The sequence below is a fragment of the Mus pahari genome, chromosome 5 (genome assembly GCF_900095145.1).
Source record: "Mus pahari chromosome 5, PAHARI_EIJ_v1.1, whole genome shotgun sequence".
Lineage (NCBI taxonomy): Eukaryota > Metazoa > Chordata > Mammalia > Rodentia > Muridae > Mus > Mus pahari.
Genome location: NC_034594.1, coordinates 68,655,827 through 68,682,940, shown reverse-complemented (window position 1 = coordinate 68,682,940; position 27,114 = coordinate 68,655,827). Strand labels below are relative to the sequence as shown.

The 27,114-nt window shown below is 54.5% G+C and overlaps 1 protein-coding gene across 1 annotated transcript; it reads right to left on the bottom strand.

Moving 5' to 3' along the window:
* Positions 1–1,205: 1,205 nt before the first annotated feature.
* Positions 1,206–27,082, bottom strand: Espnl (espin like). Its single transcript, XM_029538762.1, has 9 exons — positions 26,244–27,082; positions 24,944–25,134; positions 23,337–23,523; positions 21,993–22,175; positions 14,196–14,327; positions 8,896–9,010; positions 7,475–7,572; positions 6,642–6,836; positions 1,206–5,160 (listed from the first exon to the last, which is right to left on the bottom strand). Exons 1-9 carry the CDS (start codon positions 26,535–26,537, stop codon positions 3,538–3,540), a joined length of 3,018 nt encoding a protein of 1,005 aa, XP_029394622.1. The 5' UTR covers positions 26,538–27,082; the 3' UTR covers positions 1,206–3,537.
* Positions 27,083–27,114: the final 32 nt, after the last annotated feature.

Sequence of the window (27,114 nt, the reverse complement as noted above, 5' to 3'; positions counted from 1 at the left end):
AAGCAGGTCAGGAAGCAGGAGCTGATGCAGAGGCCATGGAGGGATGTTACTTACTGGCTTGCTTCCCCTGCCTTGCTCAGCTTGCTTTCTTATAGCACCCAGGACTACCAGGCCAGGGATGGCACCACCCACAATGTTCCCTCCCATCCTTGATCACTGATTGAAAAAAATACCTTACAGCTGGATCTCGTGGAGGCATTTCCTCAAGGGAGGTTCCCTTCTCTGTGTTAACTCCAGCTTGTGTCAAGTTGACACACAAAGCCAGCCAGTACAGGGTGCTTTAATGCACAGGTAGGACACCTCAGTGCACAGGTGGGACACTTCAGTACACAACTGGTTTATCCCAGTGCACAGGAGGGACACCTCAGCCTTGGTGACCAGGCTAGGCCTCACCATCAGTGCACCCTTCCTTCTCTCATGTAGAATTATCATTGGTCTGCTGCTTTGGGAGGGCACTAGGGATGGAAGTGATGTCCTCACAGACAGGGTCCCAGGTGGCCCTGAGGGACAGCCATCCTGGCAGAGTTGGATAATTTCTTAGGGTGCTGGATACATGACATCTTCCTGACTGGTTCAGCAGCTGGGGACATTCATGTAGCAGACACTACAGCCGCATTCCCAGGAAGAACTTGATCATCCCCAGGAGAGCCCTGCAGGGCCTGCCAGGTTCCTCACACTGCAGGGCCCCTGCCCTGCGCTTCCCTCCTTACTCACCCCCAGGCCCTTCTTCTTCGCCCTGTTTCTGGGCCACAGTGAGACTCTCTCTCTGGCTTTGATATTTAACTTCACGTGGTATAGGGGACCCTCATGGGTGTCCTTGTCTGGGATGCATTTAGAGCCACGGGGGGGGGGAGGTACTGAAGCAAGGTGAAGGCTTTGCTTAACACCCCATCTGCAGGGTCGGGGCCTCCCTGCTCTGTCTAGAGGGAGCGAAGGACAGGAATGGTGACGCAGGCTCTGTCACAGAGAGTGCTGGCTGTGCCAAGTGAGCAGGTCCCCAGCAGACCATGCGGGCATTAGAGGCTCAGTGCATCATTGGATGGCAGACCAGGCAGGAGACACAACACTAGTGTAAGGGTCTGAAAATCACTGAAGGAAGACCCCAGCCTCAGAGAGTACGCAAGAACAAAGAACATTTATTCTGCAGAAACAACCAGCATGTGGGGGTTTGACCATTTTTTGAAATGGCGACCCCAGATAAAAGTACGCAGGCCTTCTTGAAGGGTACTCTAAAAGGATTAGGTAATCTAAAGTTTCATTGGTGGGTGCTGGTGGGTCACAGGTGATCAGAGGTCTGCATTTCTATGTCACGAATGTTTAACCATGGGATGAGATAGGGCTGCCCAGTACAGATGGCTCATTCTGAGATATCCCCCATTTTGTGTTTATCCTCAGGCTGTTCCTGGAGCTGGTGCCTACGGCCTTCTTTTCAGAATCAAGGCTGGTCCTTAAATGGAGACAAATGGGGTTTCTGTTGCCCTTTCAACTAGGAGCTCAAAATGACAGGTTTCTTCCAAGAGCTGAGCCTTTAAAGTAGGCCTAGGGTGATTAAATAAAAATCACAGGGGTTTGAGAAGTATAAAGGAGAACTCTCCAACAGCAAAGAACAATATCCTTTACAGACCGTCGACCGTGAGTCTGGGCCTGATGTGTGCACACGGCTGGAGGAGCACAAGCCACTGTTTTGATTACTTGATGGTGAATCATGAGCTTTGAGGAGATTGGTTTGAGAACATGGGCTTAAATTTCATCTGGACATGGTGAGACCTTCCTTCCCAAGGCTGGAGATGACACCAGGCACAGCTCCTTCCTATTCATGGGCTTTCGGGTCACTTTCCATTTTGGGTACTGTGATGAAGAGGATCAGCTATGCAGTTATCTCCCCAGAATAGTCTCCGAGTGTGAATTCACCAAACTAAAATGTGCCACCATCTTTAAAAGGTGCAGCTTACACCAGAGGGACAGGGCTGGGAGGGGGCACTTGCTTTTGCTGGTGTGTGGGTATTGCGGTGGCAATTTTATTTAGCAAACATACGTCTGGCTTCAGCTTCTGATGAGACTCTAAAGGCAGAGGAAGCCAAAGGCAGAGAAGGAGGATTCGCCCCGTCTTCTCAGAGCAGGTCCCAAGGTGGGCCCTGGCTGGAGGCAACTTGGAGCCAGGACCTATACCACTATCCTTTGTGGCTCTCCCAGCACCGAAACCCATGCCCTGTGCCAACTTTATCTCCCTGGAGGTCCCTGACCACGGGACCCTTGAGTCTGTGCAGGCTCTGCTCCAGCCAACAGCCTTTCTACTATCATCCCAGAACCCAAGGTTAGGGCTCCCTGCTCCCCCTAGTGGTGATGCGGGGACACTGTAGGAGACTCTTGGAGATGGCCTGTCCCCATTGTGTATGACTTTGCCCCCAAGAGACTTGACTGCAGATCCCTGTCCCATGCCAATTGTAGTCTCCTCAAAAAGTCACTACCCCAAAGTCCTCCATGGACTCCAGGCCAGTTCTCCTGGGCCCCATGAGGTGGGTGGTGGCTCATCCTTCTGTCTGTCACCAGAAGCTGGAATCAAGCAAGCTCTATCTTACAGTCAGCAATCTGGGGGTGGGGAGGGATCACTCTCTAGCACCTGGCTCCTGTGGTTCTCTATGGTACCTGGAATCCCCAAGGTGTTTGACTCCTTTCTCTGTGCCCAAGTGGGAAGGTGACACCCAGATGTCCACATGACCACCCCTGCTATGTTTACCCCTTGCTGTAAGCTGTTCCCAGCTTCTGAAGGCCAGTTTCCCTTCAGAGGATACCAACCTTTCTATCCTCTTGGTGGATGGATATTCTTGGTATCCTTGCTCTTAGGGACCTCCTGTGGTTCAGCCACCGCCTCCATCTGAGGGTCTTGGAAGGGTTAGTCAGCTGGAAGACAGAGGCCTAACAGGAAGCCTTCCCTCCGTGGCCAGGCAGTGCCAGAGAAGAGATGCTGCTAGCATTCATACCATAGCAGCTATGACTGACCAGCAGGAGAATCGGGGCAGAACCACTTGTCTGCCTTGAGGCTTTGATGTCTCCTCCTGTCAGGGAGATTGTTAACTCTAAATGCAGCTCCCTCTGGTTTTAGAGATAGGAAGTTGCCAGAAAACAAACAAACAGCAGAGGCAGGCCCAGAGCTGAGGCCCAAAGGGAAGTATAGAGAAGGTGGCGGTGTAGCTGAGACCAACTGAGCCATTGAGACTGAAGTAGAGACACCCTCATGACAGCTGGAAACAAGACCTGCAAGGGGCCCCTGCTGCTATGTCACCAGCTCCTTGGCTGCAGGACCCTCAGACCCATATGACCCATATGACCATATGGCCTGAGGGCTGTGCTCACAAGTGAGAAGGATTTGACCCCAATCACTGCTCAGAAGAGATGGGCACCGTGGCCTAAGAGACCTCTGATCTCTGTGAAGACAGACAGAAGTCAGCCCACTTCACCTGACCCCCCGGGAAGTGCAAAGAATGAACAAAGGAACCCCAAACCTCCCCCTAGAGTCCTATCACACCAGATGAACAGTCATTCTCCAAAGTTAAACATCTCAGCCTCTTTCTCCTTCCAGAAGGCGAAGCTGCGGTCGATGTAGCCACAGATGTCTCCGCTGTTGAAGCTGCTCCGCTGGGAATCGGACCCCAGCCTTGGCGCCGCTGCAGGTTCGGGGCCACTGCCAGGAAGGGCAGCGTGGGGCAAGGACCCGAGTGGTGTCAGGCCCAGCTTGCGACCCGGCTCTACGTCCCAAGGGGAACCCTGACTGGAGCCGAAGAAGCGGGCTTTGATGTCCTCGAAGCCGTCAGTCCAGGCGCGGCGACCCGCGGCCACCTCGTCGGTCACTGCCTTATGGAAGGCTCGCACAGCCTCCCAGCCGTGTGCGCCCAGATGCTCGAAAACCTCGAAGCACAGCAGGTGACGCATCTTGCGCTCCTCGGCAGGCAGGTCACACTCCAGGAGCTGGAAGTAGCCAAGCATAAAGAGGTCCAGCGAGAGGCTGTTGTAGGGCACCGGGGCCCCGTCCACGTGCGGCAAGAACTGCTCCGGGGACAGGGGCCCGCGCGCCCTGCGGCTCAGCCTCCGCAGCTGCCGGGCGGGCACGTGCGCCATGATGGCTTTCCAGGTGCCCAGCAGGTGGGTGATAATGCCACGCTGCTGCCACAGGTGGCCGAGCCGGGGGCCGTCGCTGGCCTGCGGGGAGGATGGCCGGGGGCTAGCTGCGGCCTCGGGGCCCCTGGATCGTGCACGCTGAGCCTCCAGGGTCCTGCAGGCGGCTGTCCTGAGCGCGGGCGTGTAGGCGGACTTCTTCCAATGGCCGAGGAAGAGCATGACGATGCGCTCCTTGCGCAGGCTGGCCAGGTCCAGCCCCGAACCCGCGCCGGCCTCTGACGGAGCCTCCTCGCAGCTGATGCCCGAGTCGCTGGCCTCCTCCGTGTCGCCTGGCCGGGGCTCCCCACCCATCGCGTCGCCTCGGGGCTGTGGCGGTGCCGACCAGCAGCCTCTCAGACACTGGCCGGGCCGCACCCCCAGCTCACAGGGACCCGAGTTCGAGGCGCAGGGCAGATCAGGGGCGAACTCGAAGTTTCCCCGCAACGTCCGAACTGACACTCCACACTCCTGGATCTCGCGCTGGGCCTCGCTCCGAGAGGGCCCGGCAATGGTCTCCTTGCCTGGGTCCTGCGGGACTGGGGACGGTGGCTTCTCCTCGCCCTGTGCCAGCCCGTTCATGCCCTTCAGCAGCAGGGACATGCTGCGCACCAGGCGACCGATGTGGCTGCACCAGAAGGGCAAAGGCTGCCCTCTGGGCTCAGCCTTCCCGGGCTCCTCGGAGGCTTCGAGTTCAGGCGCCAGGACTGGAGCTTCCTCGTCTTCCAGGCCGGGAGCCCGGGGCAGAAAGTGGCTGTTGACAGTGATGCTGACCAGGGGCTCGGGCAGGAGGGCCTGCAGCTGAGCTGCCAGCCGGCCCAGCTCGCTCTCATACTCCTGGCATCGGCGCCGGAGCTGCAGGTCGTTGATCTGCTTCTCCAGGTAGACAAGATCATCCTCTGTTAGCAGCTCTCCGAAGGGGCCCAGGATGGCCTGGTGCGTCTGTGAATATCTCCAAGTTGCCTGTTCTGCAGCGGTGGGGCCTGAGTCCTGCCTCTGACTCTGGTCCTGGGTACAGGAAGGCTGGGTCAGCAGCCAACACAGCTCAAAATCCCGAGTGCTCTGCCTGGTTCCCTAAAGCCTAGAACTTGGACACCAGCTGGCCCTCCCCTGGCTTTACAGCATGAAGCTGGAGGCTGGCAAAGATGGGGACTGCTTGCTCCCCATGGTCTTCTAACACTCGTTAGTGCTGCTGACTGCCAACATACCCCGGCACTCCACTTTTAACCCTGAGCAACCCTGACTGCCTCCTCACCAGCCTGGGGATGGACATTACTGTTCTAGGCAGTGTCTGTCTGCAAGGGGCCAACACAGAGACCTCTGCTCTGTGCAAGCCATCACTCCAAACCCTGCATGAACTCTTATCCATAGCCCAGAGCCTCTTGTCTCTGAGGAACCTTGAGCCCATCCTTGGCCTTCAAGGGACCACTCCCCCAGCTCCCTCCCCCATGCTGTGCTATGCTGTGCAGACCCATTTGTTGGAGGAGCCCTCAGCACCTGGAAAGGATGTGACTGATATAATGGAATGATCCTGCTTTGGTTTTAAAACCTTTGCCCATAGTTCAGCTCTAAACCTGGCTGCAGTACAACCCACACTTCTTTAGGGCAAGATTCTAGTTCCACTAGCCCGGGACAGCACCCAGAAGTCCTGTGAACGACTGGGACAATCACAGTCCCTTCTCTGTTCAGTCACAGATGCTTTCTAGATGCCTGCTAGCCCCTCAGCACACCCCTCCCCCACTCAGCAGTCCCATCTCAGCAGATCAGCCCTGGTGCCTGCTCACCACCATGCCTCAGGACCTTTGCACCTGCTTTCCCTTCTGCTTAGAGTGGAGAATGCCCCAGACCCAAACTCCCATGGGTTCCTCCTCATGTTCTTGCTCCAGTTCAAGGTCACCTGCCCAGAGAGGAGCCTCTCTCAAGCACCTCCTAGATCCCCACTTCATACTGCTTTGCCCTTCGCCATGGGTTCGTTCCCACCCTGCCCTCATTGGGTCATACTTTCCCATTGGTATCTCTGCAACAATCTGAGCACCAGGACAGCAAGGCTGGCCCAATCTAGTAGGTGACAGAAACCATGGGCCTACCCCCTCTGATGCCATAAATGCCTCGCTTGGAGCCCTGAGATCTTATGTATGGCAAAAGAGGAAGCTGGGACCACACAGTAACCAAGAAGAGGACATCTAGTTTGGGCTCCAGACCTGGGCTGGAACATCTTACTGGCACCTCCCACTCCTTCATGGCACTTACTCTGTGGCCATGATCCCACCTCCTCACCCCACTCCTCACCTCCATCTCTCCCACCTTCCACCTGCCTATCCCACACCAACCCTCCATCCCACTCTACTCGATCCCCCACCCTATTCCCCAATCCCCAACCCAGCTCCCTCTGGTGAGCCCCCATCCTCTGTCTGGAGCCTTGCCCTCCTCTGTCCCTCCCTCTGGCCTGCTGATCCTCCTCTGGCTCCTTCCCTTTCCCTCCTTGACACCTGATCTCCTGGAGGATGGTCTGCACCCAGGCGAGCCTGTAGCTTCCGCACCATCACCTGCCGCTTCCACTCGGGGATGGGCCGGCCACGCTCATCCTGTGTGGGCACCAGCATGTCAAGGTCTCCTGAAGGCAACCCATCCAGCTGTAGAGTGGCCAGGCCATCATGGGAGTCCCGGGCTTCCACCTCAGGCCCCTGTAGAGACAGGCAGGTGACATGCCCTCCCTAAGGGGACCTAAGATTGAGCAGTGTGTGATTCCTACCCCCCCCCCCAGTCCCTAGCCTGATTAAGGTGAGGTCCTGAGCAAAAGGAAGTGCTGACTCCACCTAACCCCTGGGTGTGGTCCTACGCCGACTGGATGAGGTTGCTTAGGGCATGCCATACAGAAACTGCGAAAGAGGGTGAAACCAGCCGTGCAGACAAAGCTGCCACCCACCAGTTCTCTAATGCAAGACTTATTGAACTTTGTTGAATTGTGTGCTCGGAGAGGACCAGGATCACTTGGTGATTCTCAGAGTCCTCTGAGACCTAGGGAAAGGTGGGGCTGGAAAAGTTGGGGTGGGCGGGCACAGCTTTCTCCAGAGAAGCAGACTCCGGAACCTCCCTGCAGCTGTCTGGTCGCCTCTTGGGACAGCAGCCTTCAACCCTGAGCCTAGAGGTGCCCTCTGAGATGACAGAGAAAGGCTCTGCATTTCTTGTCATGGGGCCTGGCTGCAGCTGCCCTGAGTTTGTCTTCTGAAAACTTGGGGTGGTCAGAGCTGTCTGGGATGTGAGAACATGGGGTGCACTAGCCTTCAAGTGGAGCGATGGGGAGTGAATGGAAGATACTCACCTGAAGGGCATCTGGGGCAGTGACCCTCAGAGGGGCCGTGCAGGCCATTGGTTCCCTTGGGACAGGCTGAGCAGGCCAGACTGGGCTGAGAGTTGCAGCTGCTGAAGACAGTTGGAGTCAGAGGGGCATCAGCCGGCAGGGATACAGGAGAACAGAGATGCCACGCCTGGAGCTCCTGGATGCTGGCCAGCCCTACTCTTCCAGGAACTCTAGGCCAGGAGCCCAAGACCCGTCAGCTCTGCCCTCTGGGGTCAGAGGCAAAATGGTACAACTAGGACATGCATAGAGGTCTCAAGAGGGCCTGCCCCAACTTGGCCACCAGAAAGCTTGTATGTTATTTGATTCTGCCTACCATAGCACCCCCCAACTTCTCTAGAGCCTGGGCAGAGCCGGGAACCCATAAGACCTGAAGGTTCAGGGACCTAGACCAGCCCTGTCAGAGCCCAAAGCCTGGCCTCTTCCTAATCCATTCTCTATGCCCTATAAACACACACTAGTGCCATGACCCTGAGCTGTGTCACACCCTAGTCAGGCACACAGACCCATTCACAGACATACTCATTCACAGACATACTCACTCACAGATAGACACCACATACACACACACACACACACACACACACACACACACACACANAGAGAGAGAGAGAGAGAGAGAGAGAGAGAGAGAGAGAGAGAGAGAGAGATTCACACAGGCACATGCATACCCATAACTATATACAGACAAATGCATGTTCACACACCAGAAACACACACACACACACAGGTATACACAGACACATATATGCTCACACACATAGAAAAACACAGGTAGACAAAAACACATGCATGCTCACACACAGAGAAACACAAACAGGTTGGCGCATACATGCTCACACAGACACGCTAGACTCTCATGTAGACATACAAGTACATACACAGACATACATAGACACATACATGTACACTCACATAAAGACACAGACACATACAATGATAACATAGACACACTTGCCCACATAGGCAGACACAAACTCCTACATGTGAGCTTGTCGCTGTAACTTGTTCATTGGTCAAGATGAAACCTCGTTGTATGTGATGCCTGCAAATAGTTACATGCCAGCTTATGGCATTTTGGTAACGGTTGGTCACAATCCTCTAAGGGTGGCCCTCTCCATCTCCTGATGCTCAAGGATGCTCACTGGCCTGCTGAGGTCTCTGGCCTGGGTCCCACTAAAGTCACTTTCTTTTATTTCAGGTTACTGTCATCATGGTTTCCAAGATAGAAAATGTCAACCTTGGAGACTGCAGAAAGTAGCCTGGGAGGAGCTCTGAGGAAAGAGGGGCTCTGAATGCTCAGTTGCCTGAGCCTAGCTCCTCTGAGAAGTTCCTCCCAGTTGGGTTCTGCCACCCTCCGCACCTTGCCCAGACCAAGGACTCACATGAGGGGCTCCTGAGTCCTGAGTCCCCTCTTCTTTCCTCTTCCAGGGAGAGTTTTGCAGCCAGCAGTGGAGGAGGTGGAAACGGTGGGGGTGGGGGTGTCATCAGGACTGGCACCTGGGGATGGGCAAATCTGGTTGGTGAGTGTGGACTTGGGTCTGTCCCAGCTCTGCTGGGCAAGCATGGACGGTCTCCTGGAACATGTGTAACTCAGAGGGCAGGGAGAGAAGTGTAAGAGGGAGCCCTAGGACCCTGCCCGTCTTGGGTCTTCCTGCCTACCCATGCTGGGTGGCTGTGCTTCCTAACGGTCTGTACCACCCACCCATTTCAGAGCCCAGCTCAGGGTGAGCTAGCTCCAGCCTTACTCCAGGACTAGATGCTGGGTTAGCTGTGCTCAGTTCTCTCAGCCCCACACAGATGGGATCATAGACGCACGCGCGCGCACACATTTCCCTGCGACTGAGCTTCACTCCTCCTGAGACACACCTGGCTCTCTACTTGACATGGGCCTGAGGGTAACTTGGGGTAGGGGATTCAGTGAGATCCAGTAAAGAAGTGGAGGGGAGTGGCAGGTCCCCATAAGGATGTCATCAAACGAGGATGTCAGTGTCTGAGCACAGGCCACACAGGGCCCAGAGAGCCTGAGCATGACCCCTAACGTGCCCAAAGCTGAGGAGCTGTCTCAAAGAGTCTGGTCTTGCAATCTTCCCCAAACAACTGCACCGTTGGTTAGCTTGCCCAGCCCCTAAGAGGACAGATATACTGGTTGGGTAGAGAGGCAAGATAGGATACTTGAAATTCTTCTTAGCCTATATTGCCAAGTAGCTGGGACCTGCTACTCAGGTCAAAGGTGCAAGTCATGACCTGTATTCAGTGTCCAAGCCCCACCAAAACAGGACCATCAAAGATGGGAGAAGCAACCCCTCCATGTTTAGGTTGGGTAGCCAACCGTTCTTGGCTACCTCTACTGGACCAGTGGATGAGCCATTGACCTGAACATGCTGCCCAGGGTAGCCATGATCAGTCTCAGCTGAGAGACCCGACCCAGGGAAGCAGGGGATCTTTGTTCCTACTTGTTCTGGTTAGGAAGAAAAGATGTGAGGCGTTGGCTCACCTCCCCCGTATCCTCCTCCTCCTCCTCATGTTCCCATGTCCTCTAAGCTGAGCTTGGCACCTTTTGGCTAAGAGCGGATGTGGAAGGCTTCTTGACCCTGTCCAGGACGGAGGCACCGAGTTTTGGGGGCATGCATTACATTGATGCCCTCTGGCATGCAGATGCCCAGATCCTGGCTGCAGCTAACTGGACACACATAGCACCCCTCTGAGTGTCCACCCCACAGCCATGCCTAGACCTCAACACCTCCCTCCAGGGGGCAGAGGAAGCCAACATAACTGTCAGGCCCCTAAGATGGTGCTGGTGAGACGACCCTTCCCCCCACCTCTGCCCCCACAACCCGAGCAGGGAAGAGGCTCTGGCTTGAACCTGCCCTAATTCAGAACATGTGGCCCCACAGCCAGGATCTGTGATGGGAACCTGCCGTGGCTTGGATTATTACTCTGTTGTATTTGCTTTCAAAAAATTTCCCACATCAGCAGAGATGGCCTTCAGCCTGTACCCCATGGTGCAAGCATCCTGCACTGCCCAGGCCAATCCTTGGCTCCTTTGGGGCATGCCTCACTCATGGCCAAGGTGAATCTGTCCTGCCCTTCAGTCCCATCCCACCCAACACCCTCAGCTCACCAGGTCACAGGGAAAAGACAGCAGCACAGACCCCAAACGCCCCCTTGTGCACCTCATTTATCTTGTGAGTCTGCAGAACCTGGGACCCCACACGTGAAGCTGCGGGGCTGGAGCATCTGCCTGCTTCAGCATGGGAGGCTCTCAGAGGTGGGCGCTGGGCAGCCGAGCACAGGGAGCCGTGTTTGTCCCAGTCCCAGCTCGCGGGGGCCGAGGAAGTTGCGCCCCCGGAGTGGGAGGTATCACATTAATATTTGAAGGTCCAGGTGTCAGGTGGCCATCAGGCTGGGGCCGGGTACAGGATCCCTTACCACGGAGCCTTCCGCCCCATAGTAGAGGGCTAAGGGTGGACCTCTGGGAGGTGGAGGACCTAAGATTACCCAGAGGTGCTCAACTTGCAGTGCCTCTCACAGTGCACGGTGGGGAACCAGAGGCTTTCCAAGGGCTCACAGCTGCAACACATGGCTGGGGGAGGGGCAGCAGAAGCTCGGGGGGTGGGGGGGAGGTGTGTGTGCAGCTCCTGGGCCTGACAATCTCAACAGATGCTGAATTTGACCCTTAAGGGAGTGACCCCACAGGACAGGACTAATCTGAACGCTGCTTACTCTGATGTGGACCTGCCCCAGGTTCAGGGCTCCCTGGCAGAGACACAAGCTCACCGAGGACATGGCAGCCATCTGGGCCATCAGCTTAGCCACTGGGGTGGGACCCTCGCCTGGGAGCCTCAGCTTCCCTCCCTGCCATTTAATCGATTGGCAAGAGAATGGGCAAAAAGTACCCTTGCCCACCTCCCCCAAGAAAGATTGAGGGGCTTAGGGGGTCACTGGTAGCAGCCTTCTCAGGCTAGCAGGAGAAAAGAGGTAAGCTGTTGGTCTGGCCTGGGAGAATAGACTCCAGCCACAGAGCAGCCCAACAATAGCTTGCAGACCTCAGGACCCTGTGCTAACCGGGCCCTGAAGCCCTCTTCACCACTGAACAAGAAAGGGAAGCCAGTGTGAACCCCATGTCATGGCTGCATGTGGGTTGTTATGGGTGAGGCATTGTGAGAAACATCTGATTGGATCTACACAGGAAAACACTAGTGCTGACCCCTCTGACCATGGGCAGGAGGAAACCTGACTGTGGTGGCCCCCCAGGAAGTAGGAGCCCCCGCATCCTTGCCTCTCAGTCTTAGCCACAGACCCTGAGGGAATCCTTGCTATAGGAGGGGGCGAGGTGCCCGACTCCACCCTTGAGTCCAAATGGCTGAGCATATCCTGCCTGGGACAGCTGTTCTGAAGGTGGCAGTCCCTCCGGCTCCATTGCCCGCCATCTCTTTCCTTGTTTTTGGTGAGATTTGAGCATTGCTGAGCCTGCCATGCATTAATCATGGAGGGCAGCTGTGGCGAGCTGGGTTACAAGTCTGTAATGCCACCCGGGCTGAGAAAATCATGACCTCAGACGGAGCTGGACACCGTTCACTACAGCTGAGATTCCATTACTGTGGGCAGTCACTGCCACTCCGCCCTGAGACAAGACTCTATCCAAGGAAGTCCCCAGCCCTCTCTAGCTCCAGTTTCCCTACATCTATGAAGGGGCTCTAGGTTCCTCTGCAGCAAGAAGAGGGGGACTAAGCTAAGGCCATCGCGACAGGGCAGGAGAAGAACATTGCTTCTGCCCCCAAATGAGGTCTTCAGACCCACTCTGAGGATGAGGAAGCCGAGGCTGGTGCTATGTGCCCAAGAGGATCCAGCATCACACTGGTGGGAATGAGTGCAAGGTAGGCAAGCAGGTAACCCAGCAACCAGGGATGAGGGCTGTGTTCCCTGGGATTGGAGACCTGCACAGATATCATCCAGCCCTTCTATGATAGCTAACTTCCACGCAACAGCCTTCAGATTCCCACTGACACCAGGGAGTCAGGCTATCAACTAACCGAGAGATGGGTGGGCAGCAGGCTACTGCCTCAACAGCCTTCTGTCCCACCTAGGAAAGGAGGTCCAGCCTCTTACTGTGCAGAAGGACACTGAGGACCAGGAAGAAGCATGGCCTAAATGTCCCCAGGGCTCCAGGCAGGCCCCACACTCAGCAGAGGGTGTGCCAAGGTCCCACAGACCCCCTAATGTAAATGCTCACTGAAGGTGCACCCGTCAGCTCTTGATACTGATGGCCTAACACTCAAGCTGCCTCTCCTAGACCCACAAGTCCCCTGGGAGCAGCTCAGGACAGTGGTGTCCGGGGAATAATGGGTTTCACCATCTCCTCAGGCCCACAGGAGAGCGCAGGTGCAGAGGACCTCTGCATATTGCATTTCCATCAATATTACATCAGGTACTCCCCCCCTGCCACCGGCCTGCAGCTGACAGCCTGTCCTCCCTCATGAGGTAGGAGGCCCAGAGGACAGCTTGAGCAGAGGTGGTGTCAGGCATCCCTAGCTGTCACCAGGTGCCATCAAGAAGACACTATGGCCACCAAGCTCTATCCCTACATGTGGGGTTCTTAGTGACTCTAGGAATATACACCACTGAGCCCACACAAGGCCCAGGGTCAGGCTTGCAGAGCTTGGGAGGTTGCTCACATATGAGCAGGAAGGAAAATATTGGGGTACAGAAAGTGAATGGGCCCTGTTAGGCTATAGGAGGGTCACCGTGCAGACTTGGGAGTGCCAGATACTGCAGTCCCCAGGCACAAGGGTGAGGTGCTGCCTTGGGTCCTATGTAACTTCAAAGACACAGCTAGGACCAGATCAATCCCAAGAAGGCAAGATGGGCTGTGGGAAAGGGAGCATGCAGAGACCCTCTCCCTGAGGTGAGCTAAGGTTCAGAAGGGGCTGACTGGCTGTGCCAGGCTATGGGGATGGAAGGCCAAGAACTTGCTTGCACAGAGAGTTTTGGCCTTGGAGTTCATATCATGCCTGGGGTGGGGTTTAGTCTGGGACTTCTGGAAGGTAGGTGGGACCTGGTCCAAGGGAGTAGGTGTTCAAGCAATGGGCACGGAGAGCAGCCACCCTTCCCACCTCCCGATCTCTGCAGTGACCCAGGGCAGGGAGGATCTCAGTGAGGACAGGAGCCTGCTCGCTTCTCTGTGGATTCCCTTAACTCTTTAATCAGGCAGATCCCTGTTGGATTCTGTCCTGTGTTGGACACAGGGACCAATGTGGATACTTGAGGATCCCAGTTCTGAGAGTCATACATGGAGTAAAGTGACCCTGCTGCCACCAGCGAGTGATGGGCTGCCTGGTTACCTCAGACAGCGTGGGGTCTTGCTTCCAACCCTGAGCCTGTTTAGTCAGAAATAGCATCTGCACGACACAGACCACCATTTCTATGGTCCACACAACAGGCAATATTTGTCCAGTCCTGGCTTAACCCCCAGCACAGCCTGTCCCCATCCCAGGAACTGTCATCGCAGCTCCTGCCCTGGCTTCTGCTTCCTCAGGCTGACCAAGTAACTGACTGCATCCTTCCAAGGCCTTTGCTCCTGACAAGTGTTGGAGGCGAGAGACAGGTGTTAAATGAGCCTTATAACCAGTTGCAGGCCCACCTTCCCAACCCCCCAGGATAGACAGGGTCCCTGAGGCTTTACCGGCCGAGACATTTCCCTCAGGAACTGGGCACAATCCTGGTGTCCGTGGTACTCTGCCAGGTCTATCGCTGTATACCCATCTTCATCCCGCAGGAAGGGGTCTACGTGGTGGGAGAGCAGGGTCTGGCAGCACTGTAGAGAAAGGAATAGTCAATGACACACATGGCTCACTGGGTGTCAATGGGGACATTCAGGCCACTTCCCTGACTACAGAATTGGTCACTCAGAGGCCTGCCTTGGAAGGACCCACTCAGTCCCTCATAGACCCCTTCCATGCGAATGAGACATCTTTCTCAGGTGAGTGGGCCAGCTCCTGCAGAGCTCATGGCTTAAGCAAAGCCTAGCTAAGACAGCTAAGATGGGGTATCAGGAGAGGCTATGGTGACCCAGAGGGGAGGTCACAGGGTCTGCAGAGCAGATGACACTAGAAGAAAGGGACAAAGCATCACGTTTGGCCCCCGATAGTGCTAGACAGAGAAGGCTTAGCCTGGACTGGATGGCATCCAGGGTGGGGGTTGGGGGGAGGAGGAGTCTGCCAGTATGAAGGACTTCTGGGTGCTGGGACCAGCGAGCAGAGATGGCTGGCAAGAGATGACGAGGGTGCAAGCCTGGACATCTGAGGAGGCCAGAGCAGAGAAGACAAGAGGGGAGCACATGGCTCTACTACAGGGAAGAGAAAGGCCAAGTGGAGCAACCAAACGACGACACACACTATATGCCTTCTGAGAGGGTAAAGAAGTGAGAGCTAACTCTCACTTGAAGATGAAGGAGGCCAGTGGAAGGTCTCAACTTACACTCAATTTCACCCTATCCTACAAAGGTGCTGACAAGCAGAGCTGTTCCCCCAGTAGCCTAAAGAACAAGGGACCAAGGAGACCAGGAACTGAATAAAGAGCTCTAATTGGCAACCCCCTGTTGTAGGTTAAGGTCAACTATGAGCCAGCTGACTGCCTTGTGCTTTAAGGTGGAGGAACCTCTAGCCTGGAATGAAGATTAAAACGGACCCAGGCTGGTAGCTCTCCTACTTGCCTGGTACAGGAGATAAGAAACCACTCCAGTTACAACTGTAGAGCATTCTCCAATTATACTGTCCAGCACACACTCAATAGAAACAAAGGATGCATGGGAACAGGAGAACTGCTTGACCCCAACACACAGGTCCAGAAAAACCACCGTGATCCTGACCTTCAAAGAAATAAAACCCAAGTGTGAAAATTTAGACATGGTATCATAGACCATAAAAGTGATATGAGGGTGGGTAAGAGCACTGACTGCTCTTCCAAAGGTCCTGAGTTCAAATTCCTGCAACCACATGGTGGCTCTCAACTACCATTAATGAGATCTGACACCCTCTTCTGGTGTGTCTGAAGACAGCAACAGTGTACTTATTTATAATAATAAGTAAATTTTGGGCCTGAGCCAGCAGGGACTGAGCAGGATAAACCAGAGCAAGCAGGGCTGACCAGAGAGAGCAGAGGTCCTAAATTCAATTTCCAACAAGCACATGAAGGCTCACAACCATCTGTACAGCTACAGTGTACTCATATACATAAAATAAATAATAAATCTTTAAAAAAGCGATATGGGGCTAGGACGTGGCTCAGTTGTCAGAGCACTTGTCTAGTATGCATAAATTCCCAGGTTCAACTCCTGGCACCTTAAACAGGTGTGGTGGTGTACACCTGCAGCATCTACGACGACAGCACACCCAGGTGGAGGCAGGGCGACCAAGAGTTCAAAGTCATCCTCTGCTACATAGTGAGCTCAAGGCCAGCCTGGGATAATGAGACCTTGTCTCAAAATTTAAAAATAAGCAAAACTAAGACCAAGCTAAGGAATAACTGATTCAATGAATTGAAAATGACAGATGAGGCATAAAGACATGAATACTAAAACTAGAGGCTGAACTAGTAAAGAGAACCCCGATTAGAACTGATCCATGGGGAAATTGTACCAAATGAGGTCCCTAAGACCCAGAAAAACAAAAGCCACATGCTCTTTCTCAGACGTGGATCCAGCTTCAAATCTTGTGTATGTTTAACTTGAAGCATAAGTAGAAGCCAGGCAGCTAGAAGGGGCCTGAAGGGCCCACATTAAGGAAAGGAGGGCATGTTAGACAAAATCAAGGAGAGTGCTGGAACACTGGGAGGTGAAAGACTTTAACTGGAAGGAGTGTCAGAGTAAGGAGGAAATGATAGGGAAGGCTAACCCTGAGAGACGGTGTGTGGAAAGCCAAGCAGAAGCCACCTACAGCCCCATTGAAAAAGTATCGGAAGAATACATGTGATGTGCAAGAAGAGGAGGGATTCTGGGAGTTAAAGGAGTGAGGGTAGGGGGTGGGAGGATGAGGAGGGGGAGTAGTAAGGGGAGGAGAGGTGGAGGTAAGGGGGGGGAGGAGAGGTTTGTTAACCAACGCTAAGGATGAATGAAACTTCCCCAAGGAAACCTCCTCACTGGTAAGCTACATTCAAAACATAACTTTAAACAATGTAACTGAGACATTGCTGAGAGACCCAAAAAGGAAAAAACAAACAAACAAACAAACAGTAGCAGACATGCATCAGGACAGACCTCCTCCAGGGGCCTGCCTCGGTCTCTAGTCTGTAGCATCATTGAGATACAGTGAGGTTTGAGGAGGTTGGGCCTACTAGAAGGATGCTGGGCCAGTGGGGTGTACACTAGTGGGATACCGGGACCCTAATCCCTGCTCATTCTCTTTCTCAGAGGTAAGGTACACAGAGCTGAGCTCCATCCCGCATGTTCCCATCATGATGTTCTGTGTGGCCACAGGCCTGCAGCACCAAGAGAGAGTGACCGTGGAATAAAACTCCGAAGCTGAGAGCCAGAACAAACTTTCCCTCCTCTTATGTTGTGCAGTCTCTGTGAGTGAACTCGAACACTGGATCGTAAGGTCAAACACACATGTAATGTGAATCCCGGAAGAAGAGGAGAAACTGTGGAGCAGAGATGATGGCTGAGGTCCTTATGAACAGATGGCAGACGCCAGAGCACAAATCCAGGTGTTCCAGCAAGTCCCTGGAGGTATAAACAGGCCTACCTGGCTCCTGTCCCTCACAGTAGACTGCAGAAAGTGCAGGCGGAGGCGAGAGAATGATTTCAGAACACAGGCTCCTGGCCTTCTAATGGACGAGGGCTAGAAAGCAGCAGATGATCATTTTAAACTACAGACATACAAAAACAAAAATGGCTGGAAATGCAAGGTTTCCTTTTCTTCTGCCAGACAGGGTCTCCTAAATTAGCCCTGGCTGACTTCAACTTTGTTATGTAGCTGAGTCTGAGCCCCTGATCCTCCTGCCCCCACCTCCCAAATGCTGGGTGGCAGGTGTGCATCTCACCACACCTCACCATAGCTGGCTCCCAGTTACCAGTTTATTTCTGGCAAAGGCACCCCTCACTACTGAAGAGGACATAAAGACATTTGGAGGCAAACACACAAAAAGAACTGATGGTTCCTGGCTACAAAGTCACCCTGAAGGAGTCCCCAACAGATGCACCAAACTGCAGGACAGAAATTCCCTGTGGAAGCTTGATCTGCGGGGGTGGGGTGGGGTGTCAGGGGGGCGGGAGAGAAGATGGAGACTTGTGAGTTTGTTTTATTTAAACAGAGAAAGACTGAAGGTTTGGTAAAGCAAGATGGCCCTCCCCAAGTCCCCCAAGACCTGCTCGCTCCCTCTCTGTCTCCCTCCCAGCTGCTCACGCTGGCATCCACCCTGGATCTGATGCCACAGTTTCCCCAGCTGGAGGCCCAAATCTGCGCTGGGAGCAGGGAGCACACAAGTCCATCCCGTGAGTGCCATGTGTGCCAGGCTCCAGCCCTATTTCCCAGCCACGGTGGGAGCCTCAGCTACTTCGGGATTGCAGAAGGGGAATGAGGGAGCTAAGAATTTTCCCCAAGGTCATGATGAAGACCTCATAGCCACCATCCACCTGCCCCACGGCTGCCCCGTGGACAAGCAGGGGGGGGAGGGGGGCTCTGGGTCACTGAGAGCAACCATCCTGAATCTTCAGCACCAAGACACCCTGAGCCTTCTGTTCCCAGCTCTTCCTAATACCTCAGTCACTCTTCTAACACAACACCACGTGTGATAGCATCAACCCGTACACATCGCTTCTAAATAATTAAAACCCTGTGCTGGAAACCAGGAGGGCCCGATGGCTAAGTCAGACTCAGCTGAGAAAAGTAGAGAGGGGTGAAGCCCCAGGTGTCCTAGTGGGCTTTACGCGGGGCTCCCTGCTCTCCCCATGCCTCTGACCCCCACACAGGACACCTGCCCACAAGAAGGGGGTGGTCAGAGATGACCAGTGAGTGGCCATCGTCCCGCATCTCTGCCCAGCTGTGAAGGCCCTCAACATTTCCTATCTGTGTACACAGGGTCACTGGGAATTGTGAACTCCTCATTAATCAATAAGCTAAATAGAAATCTTTGCCACAGCCTCACTTCATAGTTATGTCAAGATTACATAAAAGGTGTTTTGTTGTTCTTTGGGTATTTGTTTTGCTTTTCCTTTTTGAGACAGGTTATCACCCTGATGACGGCCCCCAACTTGTAATTATCTCATTTCTGGTCCCCAGGTGCTGGGATTATAGGTATGTACCACCATGGCCAGGTGACAGGTAACAGCTTGATTTTCCTGTATGCCGAATCATGACAAATTTAACAGTCAGAAAGTCAGGCTGTTGTAGTTGGTGATGTAGCTCAGTTGGTCGAGTCCTTGTCTACCATACGGAAAGCTCTGGCTTCAGTCACCAATACTACCTAAACCAGGTGTGGTAGTGCATGCCCGAGATCTCAGCACACAGGAGACAGACGCAGGGGGGTTGGAAGTCCAAGGTCACTCTCTGCTACACAGTGAGTTTTAGGCTACATAAGACTCTTTTAAAAACAAAGTCAGCATAGTTTCTTAGCCTTTTAACTGAGAACAAATGTAGCGTCAAAACCAAGAGGCAAAACAAAATAAAATAAAATAAAAAGTATCAGACCAATGATGCTTCAACATCAGGCCCAGCAACTGCTGTCACTGGCCTCAGTTTTAGAGCTGAGATGAAACAAAATGCCAGTCCCCTCACTGTATTCCGTGGAGCCTTCCCGAGAACGGGAACCTTTCTCACAACCCTCTTGGGTCAGCTGAGCACTTGTGCACTTGAGGTCTACCCGAGGCAGTGAGGTGTATTGAAGCCTTTGCTCAGATGGTCACAGACTGGGTTTTCACACCTGCGAGTTGAGCCCTGAGCCTTGAAGAGATTCACAGCCCCCCCCCCCCCGCAAATGCGGTCTTCACTGAGCAGGGCTGTTCTGGCAGAGCTAACTTTCCTGTTGCTGTCACGAGAACCCCAATCACCGTAACCACCTGAGCCAGCCCGAGTCCGGGACCCTACAGAGGGACACGGATAAACATGTCTTGCTCTGTGTCTGCTGAGAGACTAACTGTGAATGAGGGAGGGTTGGGCATGCACCACAGGCATGAGACGCAGCAGATGGCTGAACCTCCACAGGGTAGGGCATTAGTGGGCATTCCTGGGCTTTCTCTCTGCATCTAGTTGGGTAGAGAGCTAACCATTAGTTATAGCCAGTCACACATCTGGCCCGAGGCAGCCATACAGCTGTCCTCTTCATCATTGCCTGTCCTACCGCAGTGCCCTCCTTCAAACAGCCTCAAAGTCGCCTGTCCTCATGTCCTAATACAGCCTTTGATGATGGCCTCCCTACACCATATTATGGCCTCCTGCCCATGAGTTCTCTCCCCCAAAAGCCTTGCTGGAAGCACCCTACCTTCTCTCTAGCCCCTCCCATGCCAGCCTTAGCCAGTCTGCATCTTCCCTTGTGTGCCTCTTCTTCAGGAGTCTCGTCTTTGTGGCTTTTGTTTGTTTGTTTGTTTGTTTTCTGTTTTCTGAGACAGGGTTTCTTTTTTTTTTTAGGTTTTTTCGAGACAGGGTTTCTCTGTGTAGCCCTGGCTGTCCTGGAACTCGCTCTGTAGACCAGGCTGGCCTCGAACTCAGAGATCCGCCTGCCTCTGCCTCCCGAGTGCTGGGATTAAAGGCGTGCACCACCAGTCTTTGTGGCTTTTTATAGACTGGTTTACACATACAGTTCACACACAGTCTTCCCATCTAACTTATATGAGTCCCCCACCCCACCCCCACCCTGGGAGTTTACAATAGTCTTCTTCAGACCCCACCAAGGACCAGTTTAAACCAGAATTGGGTGTGGAGAGAGCTGCTGGCGTGTTTTGAAGTTCTCTTGTGGTTAAGTTAGAGAACCATGGCTCAGGCCAGCGCTGCAAGCTACACAGGCACTTGTGTCCTATGAAGCCTGACCTTGACCCATTGCACCTGTCTGTGGGACAGAGAAGGTTTGAAAATGGACACTTGTTTGAACAGCAGTGAAAACAGGGATGCAGCTAAGCTGTGACTAGGGGAAAGGCAGTGACTGGAGCAGACGAATTAGGCTTATTTCTGTGTATTTGAGTGTCTTGCTGGCATGTGTATGTGCATAAGTGTGCCTGGTGCCACCCCAGCCCTTGGTCTGCTCTCATATGCCAGGGGGCAGGAAGGCAGGAGCCCAGCTGTGAGCACTCTTGCGAGTCCTGGGTTATGTAAGACTTAAAGGAGGGTAAATTCCTCTGAGGACTCCTTTCTGAGGAAATGGCTCCTCTTTATTTGCTTCATGGGCATCTGCACAGTTTTATATGGGAAAATATCTGACTGCTTAGGAAAAGGCCTGAACTCCACTGCCCTGCACATCTCTCCCTAAAAAGGAGCTGGGGTGTGCTTGGGGCCTGATGCCCGGGGGCAGAGCTTGGAAGGGTACCTGGCCTGGGGCCCAGCAGACTCCCATGGGTGGGGCAGGAGTGATTCCCCTCTTCCAGCTCATTGGCATCTGTCTTTCCACCCAGGATGCTTTATCCTCACCAGAGAGGACAGAGAGGGGTCCCAGAGATTCTGGCAGGCTCCTGACTCCTCCAGGCTAACCTGGGGACAGAGCTGGAGTGAGCTGTGCAGGGCCCGTAAGAGAGCAGAGCCAGCTGAGAGGCAGCCTCTGCCTGGAAGGTAGGGGAGGTAGAGAAAGGCCCATGGGTAGCTGCCATGGACTGTCCAGGGTGGCCTTTAGTGAGTCTGTGGTAGCACTGTGTGGAGTTCTCTTGTTTGGTTTTGCTGAGGTGTCTCCCTGAATATTTAGGGGTCCTGCTAGGGACAGCTGCCCAAACTCTGACCCATGCTGGGACACTTGAGATGTCTCTAGTGACAATCCTCATAGATGAGTCGAGTCTGCCTGGAGACTTGTAGGGCAACCTTGGCAAAAATCAGACACTCATAAGGAATCCAGGAAGCGGGTAGGAGGGGTGGGGTGGAGCTCAAGTTTCACAGGGCAGGAAGGGTAGAGGAAGAGGAACCTTCAGGGGATCAGACCCAGACAGGACACCAGCAGTTTTGGCCCTCAGAGCTTGGCACTTCCTCATCTGTGATGTTTTCATCCTTGCATGTCCTGAGTTCTGGGGATTCATTCCTAGAAACTGGGCCACCCGGGGCCAGGTTAGCCCATACAGCCTTCAACCACACATCACCAAGCTAGCCTGGAGCAGGAGACAGGGGTTTTTCTGAGCCAATAGTTTCCCTATAGCTCATGACCTAGGGATGTGCTCTGCCCCCTGTGCCCACTTTCGCTCTCCATAGAAGGGTAGTACTGGCATCTGTTCCAGAAGTCTTCTGGGAGGATTCAATGGCACACCGACGAGGTGCCAGCTCGGAGTCCCAGCCCCTCACCCACTGCAGTGTACCTCCATGTGTCCATTCTCGGCTGCATCATGCAGGGGAGTCCCTCCCCAGGAGTCTCTCATGATGGGGGCACCCATGAGCAGGAGCCGGTCGAGAATAGGTGTGTGGCCCCCGCGAGCTGCAAAGTGCAGGGCAGTGGCTCCTTCATTATCCCGTGCCGTCAGGCCGATGTCTGTGAATGTCACCTGGTGAGAGAACCAAGGAAGGCAGGCTGTTAGCTGAGGGTAGACTTGGGGTAGCTTCTCTCAGGGAGGAGAGACTGGGATGCTCAGAGCAGAAATGGGGCTTCCCAGCTGTGATCCTCAGTGGGCAATGGGGATATTCCCAGGAAGCCTTGGGATAGAGCTGGCTCATCCCACATGCCCCGTGACCCCGGTGGCATCCCAGGCCAGGGCACGTTATGTGAGGACAGGACTTGAACACTGGAAGCCCACAAGGAACACCGACCGCATGGAGACGCAGCGATAGGGGAGATGGAGAGGATTCAAGCACAGGCCGCCCCTGGGTGTCTCAGCTCCTCAGTGGGTGCTGCCAGAGACCTGGGTGCTATGGCACCATCCCTCCAGCTCTGGTTCAGGGCTGCGAACATAGCTGGGGATCTGTCCTGTTGTTCAACACTAGAGTGCTTTGAGGCCTGCCTTCATCTCTGGTCTCATCTGCCTTGTAAGGGCACAGTGGGATCTGCTCTACAGCACCCAGCTTGGGGTCCTCTCAGGATGTCCAGCCAAAAGCCATGCCCACGCTCCCATGGGCTAACCTCCTGAAATGTGGACATCGGGATTGCCTTTGACTCTGTTCTGTGGGGTCTCTTGGGTGATTGGTGACCCAATCGACAGGCAGGGGAACTTTGGACATTTCCCCGTCTAGAATGGCCTTTCTGGTCCTGTGGCCCTGTGGCCACTTCTTACTCAGAGCAGAGTGTGCCCATCTTGACACAATCCAAGGGTCTCTGTGGATAAATCACCTGTGCCCTGCCACATGCCACCACCGTGGTCACTTCTCCAGCCACATTCCACCGGCTCACACATCCAGGTGGCGGGACAGCCAGCGTAAGGCTCAGATCTGGGACATAGCACAGGTGATGGTCAGAGTCTAGAATGACTGAGTTAGATTTGCAAGCAAGGCCATAGGCAGAGCTTTGAGGACAAAGCGCCTGACTCCTAGGAAGGGGCCCTTGGGGCTGCCTCGTGTCTCCTAGAGTCCGGTGGGCACTGCAGAGGCGCGAGGTTCCACCTGATGCTTTAGGTGCTGTGTGTGAACCCGGTGCCTGAGAGCCCCCTTCCAGGCCCAGCTGGGTCTAGGACCTGTTCCCCCAGGGTACCTCACTCCCCACAGGGCCCCCTTACCAGCCAGACAACTAGAGAGTAGTGGCCGTGGGCAGCCGCAGCGTGCAATGAGCTCATGCCATCCAGGGCTCGCAGGCGCACGTCAGCCCCGCAGTCTTTCACCAGGAACTGTGCCAGGTGCAGGTGGCCCTCTTGGCAGGCCAGGTAGAGTGGAGAGGCACCACTGCATGTCCGCTGGTTCACACCACTGTGATGGAGGGAGGCTCATGAGGCTTGCGCCCAGAATTGCCCCAGGGAGGATGAGCGGGGCAGCATCTGGAGCTGAGGCTTCTCTTGGGCCTGGATGACTCAATTCCCAGTGACCAGCTGCAGGGAAGGTCAATGTCCTACCCAAAACTGACATCATCCTTGGGTGTCACAGACTTGCCCTTGACCCCGACACCTGACCTTTTTGTCTGAGTTTTCTTTTTCTTTCTCTTCTTTTCTTTTCTTTTTTCTTTTCTTTTCTTTTTGGTTTTTTTGAGACAGGGTTTCTCTGTGTAGCCCTGGTTGTCCTGGAACTCACTCTGTAGACCAGGCTGGCCTCGAACTCAGAAATCCTCCTGCATCTGCCTCCCAAGTGCTGGGATTAAAGGCATGCACCACCACTGCCCAGCTTGTCTGAGGTTTCTTAACTCTTGCCATCTGCAGCCTCAATGGGCTCTGTGCACTATGCTGCCGCAACCTGTCTTTAACTTGTTCCTTGCCTGGGTCTAGCTTACTCATAGCAGTTCTTTTAGATGGAGGCAAGTCACAGTCTTGACTGAGTCTGCATTCTCAACAGAATTCTGTAGAGACAGAATTAACCCCTCGTTCCTCAGGGCCCCCTCTGCCTCTGTATGACTAGTACTGTCTGCTGCTGCCACAGAGCACCCCTTGCCAGACACGGCTCTATCCAGTGAGCAGAGTCTTTGCTTTGTGCTAGAGCTGTGGTCACTGGAACTGGGAGGAGGTGGCCTCCCTTAACAGGAAGCCTTGGCTCTTAACTGCTCCTGGCTCAAGACATGTTTGTCTTCTAGGTCTCTGACTGTGCCTCGGCCTTGTCTCATCTCTGGGGCCCTTGAGCACGGTGCCACCCACCCAGGCAGGGGAGTAATGGCAGCTTCCACAGACACCCTGCAACTCATTGAGGGACTTTGGATCCACCCCAGAGGGGGACTTCTATTTCATCATGGAGAGGTGATTACAAGCTTCAACTGCCAGAAGGGGAAACTGAGGCTGGGAGATGAACGATTTCCTCAGGGGGCAAGGGTTTGGGTTTCTTTCCTTACAAAGCCTGTCTGGCCACCTTGTTCTAGCAAGGTGAGCTTTGTATAGGGCTCAGACCAGAACACAGCAAAGGAGGAATGAAAACAATTGGAAACTGTTTGCTTGTCTTCCCTTACCCACAAACCCTAGAGGGTGGGGCACAAGGCCTTGGATTTGATGAGGCTGGTCCAGTCAAGGGATCTCCAATATGGAAGATGAACCCCGTCAGCATGCTGAAGGAGTTTGCTTTTCCTGAGCACCGTTTGGGTGCAACTCTTGCAGGCCCCTCCCCCTTCAACCAGTACGGGCTGCCTCCCCCCTGTGAAGCCCCCCTCCCCCCTCAGAGGCCAGTCATTGTGGGTAAGGTTCTGGGCTCTCACCTGCTGTGGGCCGCTGTCAGGAGTTTCAGACAGGTCAGGTCACCACTTACAGCAGCGTGGTGCAGTGGCAAGGCCCCTTCCAGTGTCTCCAGTGTGGCTGCATGGCCCTCACGTAGCAACCACTCCACCAGGGCCGGGTGTCCAAACCGGGCAGCCAGGTGCAGCGGGGAGACACCTGAGGCATCTTGGTCCTACCAGGACACAAGCAGGACACCGAGTCTATGCAGGTCCCAGTGTGGCCCGGCTGGGCGGCACCAGCATGGCCAGAAGCAGCTGCCCGAGGTTAGTCTCTTGGAGGACCCTAGTATGACTGCAGCTGACCCCTCTCCGGTTCCTCCATCCCCTCCATCCCCTACTGAGACTGAAGGAGCGCCCTGACTGAGGAAGAAGCTGGGTCCCACCCCACCCCAGCTGCCTCCCATCCTCATCAGCCGAGTCCCTGTACATTCTGCGCATGCTCAGAAAGTCTTCTAACAGCACAGTGATTCCCACCATGGCTGTTCCAGGGCACCAGCCTCTAGACCTCTGGGCTTCTCCTCTCTCCATCATGGCCCCCAAGGCATTTCTCCTCAAGGTGTCAAGCATCCGGTAGACCTGGCCATTCCCTGAGGGTGCTATGATCCAATGTGAATCTAGAGATGGTTCAGTGTCTGTCTGCCCTTTGCCCTCGGGGTCATTGGACGAATCAGTGAATGAGGCTATGGAGGCTGAAGCACACTGCTCTATGTCACGTGCTGGTGTCTCCGGCTCTATCCGACTCTGCTGACTGTTTCTGAGCTCTCAAGAAGGCAGCCATGGCTAACAACTCTAAGTCCCTTGCCTGTACCAAGCAGGTCTCAGCACGCAGGCTGGTAGGAGGCTGGTAGCTCAGATAGAAATGCCTTAGCAAGATGGTCACCACATCCCAGAGCCTTCTTACTACCACAGTGTCCCTAGGGGTACAAGGTCCTGCGTACCCAAAGCCACTTTATAAATCCACTTCTCGACCCTTTGATCAGGTCTGATCAGAGATGAGACCCTGAACACAGGCAAGGCCGTTGTTGGCAGCCCTGGGTGCTCCTTGCTGAGGGAGGTGTGGAAAAACCCCAGTGACTTTTCTGTGCCAGTGCTGGACATATCTGAGGTTGTGGCCTTGGTGTTTAAGGGTTTTGTGCTTTTTTAGGGGGGAAGGGGTGGGTTGGGAGAGGCAGAGGCACACATCTCTGACTGAGAGCTCAGGGCCTTCCAGGGATCGGACTTTCTGGACTCACCTCAGTCAGATTCACAGACATAGGCACAGAGCTGTCCTGTTCTAGCTTACCTGCAGCCCACAGCCTGCATCACGGACCAGCCAGCACAGCTCTGCCAGGTTGCCCGTGGCTGCTGCATCGTGCACTGGTGTGGCCCCGTTGTGTGCCTGCTGGTTGCCCGGCAGCTTGGCTCTCTGTACCAGGAACTTGACACAGTCCAGGTGACCAGCCCGGGTGGCATGATGTACCAGGCCAGCCCCCAAATCATCAGTGATGTCTGGTCTCAGCGCACCAGCCTCAAATAGCCGTTCCAAGGTGGCCACATCCCCGTCCTTGGAGGCCGCCAGTGCCTGCTGCGCCTCCATCCTCAAGTCTGACTCTCAGTAGTGGCTTGTACACAGGCCCAGCAGGGCTTCCTGTTTCAGGCGTGGACTCTGCTGAGGGCTCTGGTTACCTGATAAGCAGCTCCCGGGGCAGATGGGAGGCAGCAAGAGGGGGGCAGGCTCTGGAGACTGGCCCTCAAAGCCTGGCCCAAGCAACTGGGGCTGGGTGCCTAGCCCTTCCAAGCATGAAGAGTGCAGGCCCAGGGGAAGGGTATGCAAGTCAGGCCAGCAGATGCCACTCAGCGACTGGAACCCTACCATCTACAGAGTGAAGTGAGAGCACCCCTCAGCAGGGCTCCTGGCCTGGGATGGGTCTCCAGTCAGCCAGCAGTGCTCACAGCTACAGTCAGCTCAGGCTCAGAAACCTGCCCCAGGATACACTTCAGTGATAGACTAGCAGGCTACGCAGGAGACCCACTGCGATACCCTTAGAGTCTAAATGCCATCACCCGAGGCACCCAGGACAGACACACACATTCTCTGTGTGTGCATGTGTTTACCTGAAACAGGGTCTCACTAAGTAGTGGTCTGGAACTCACAGAGACCAGTGGACCACCTG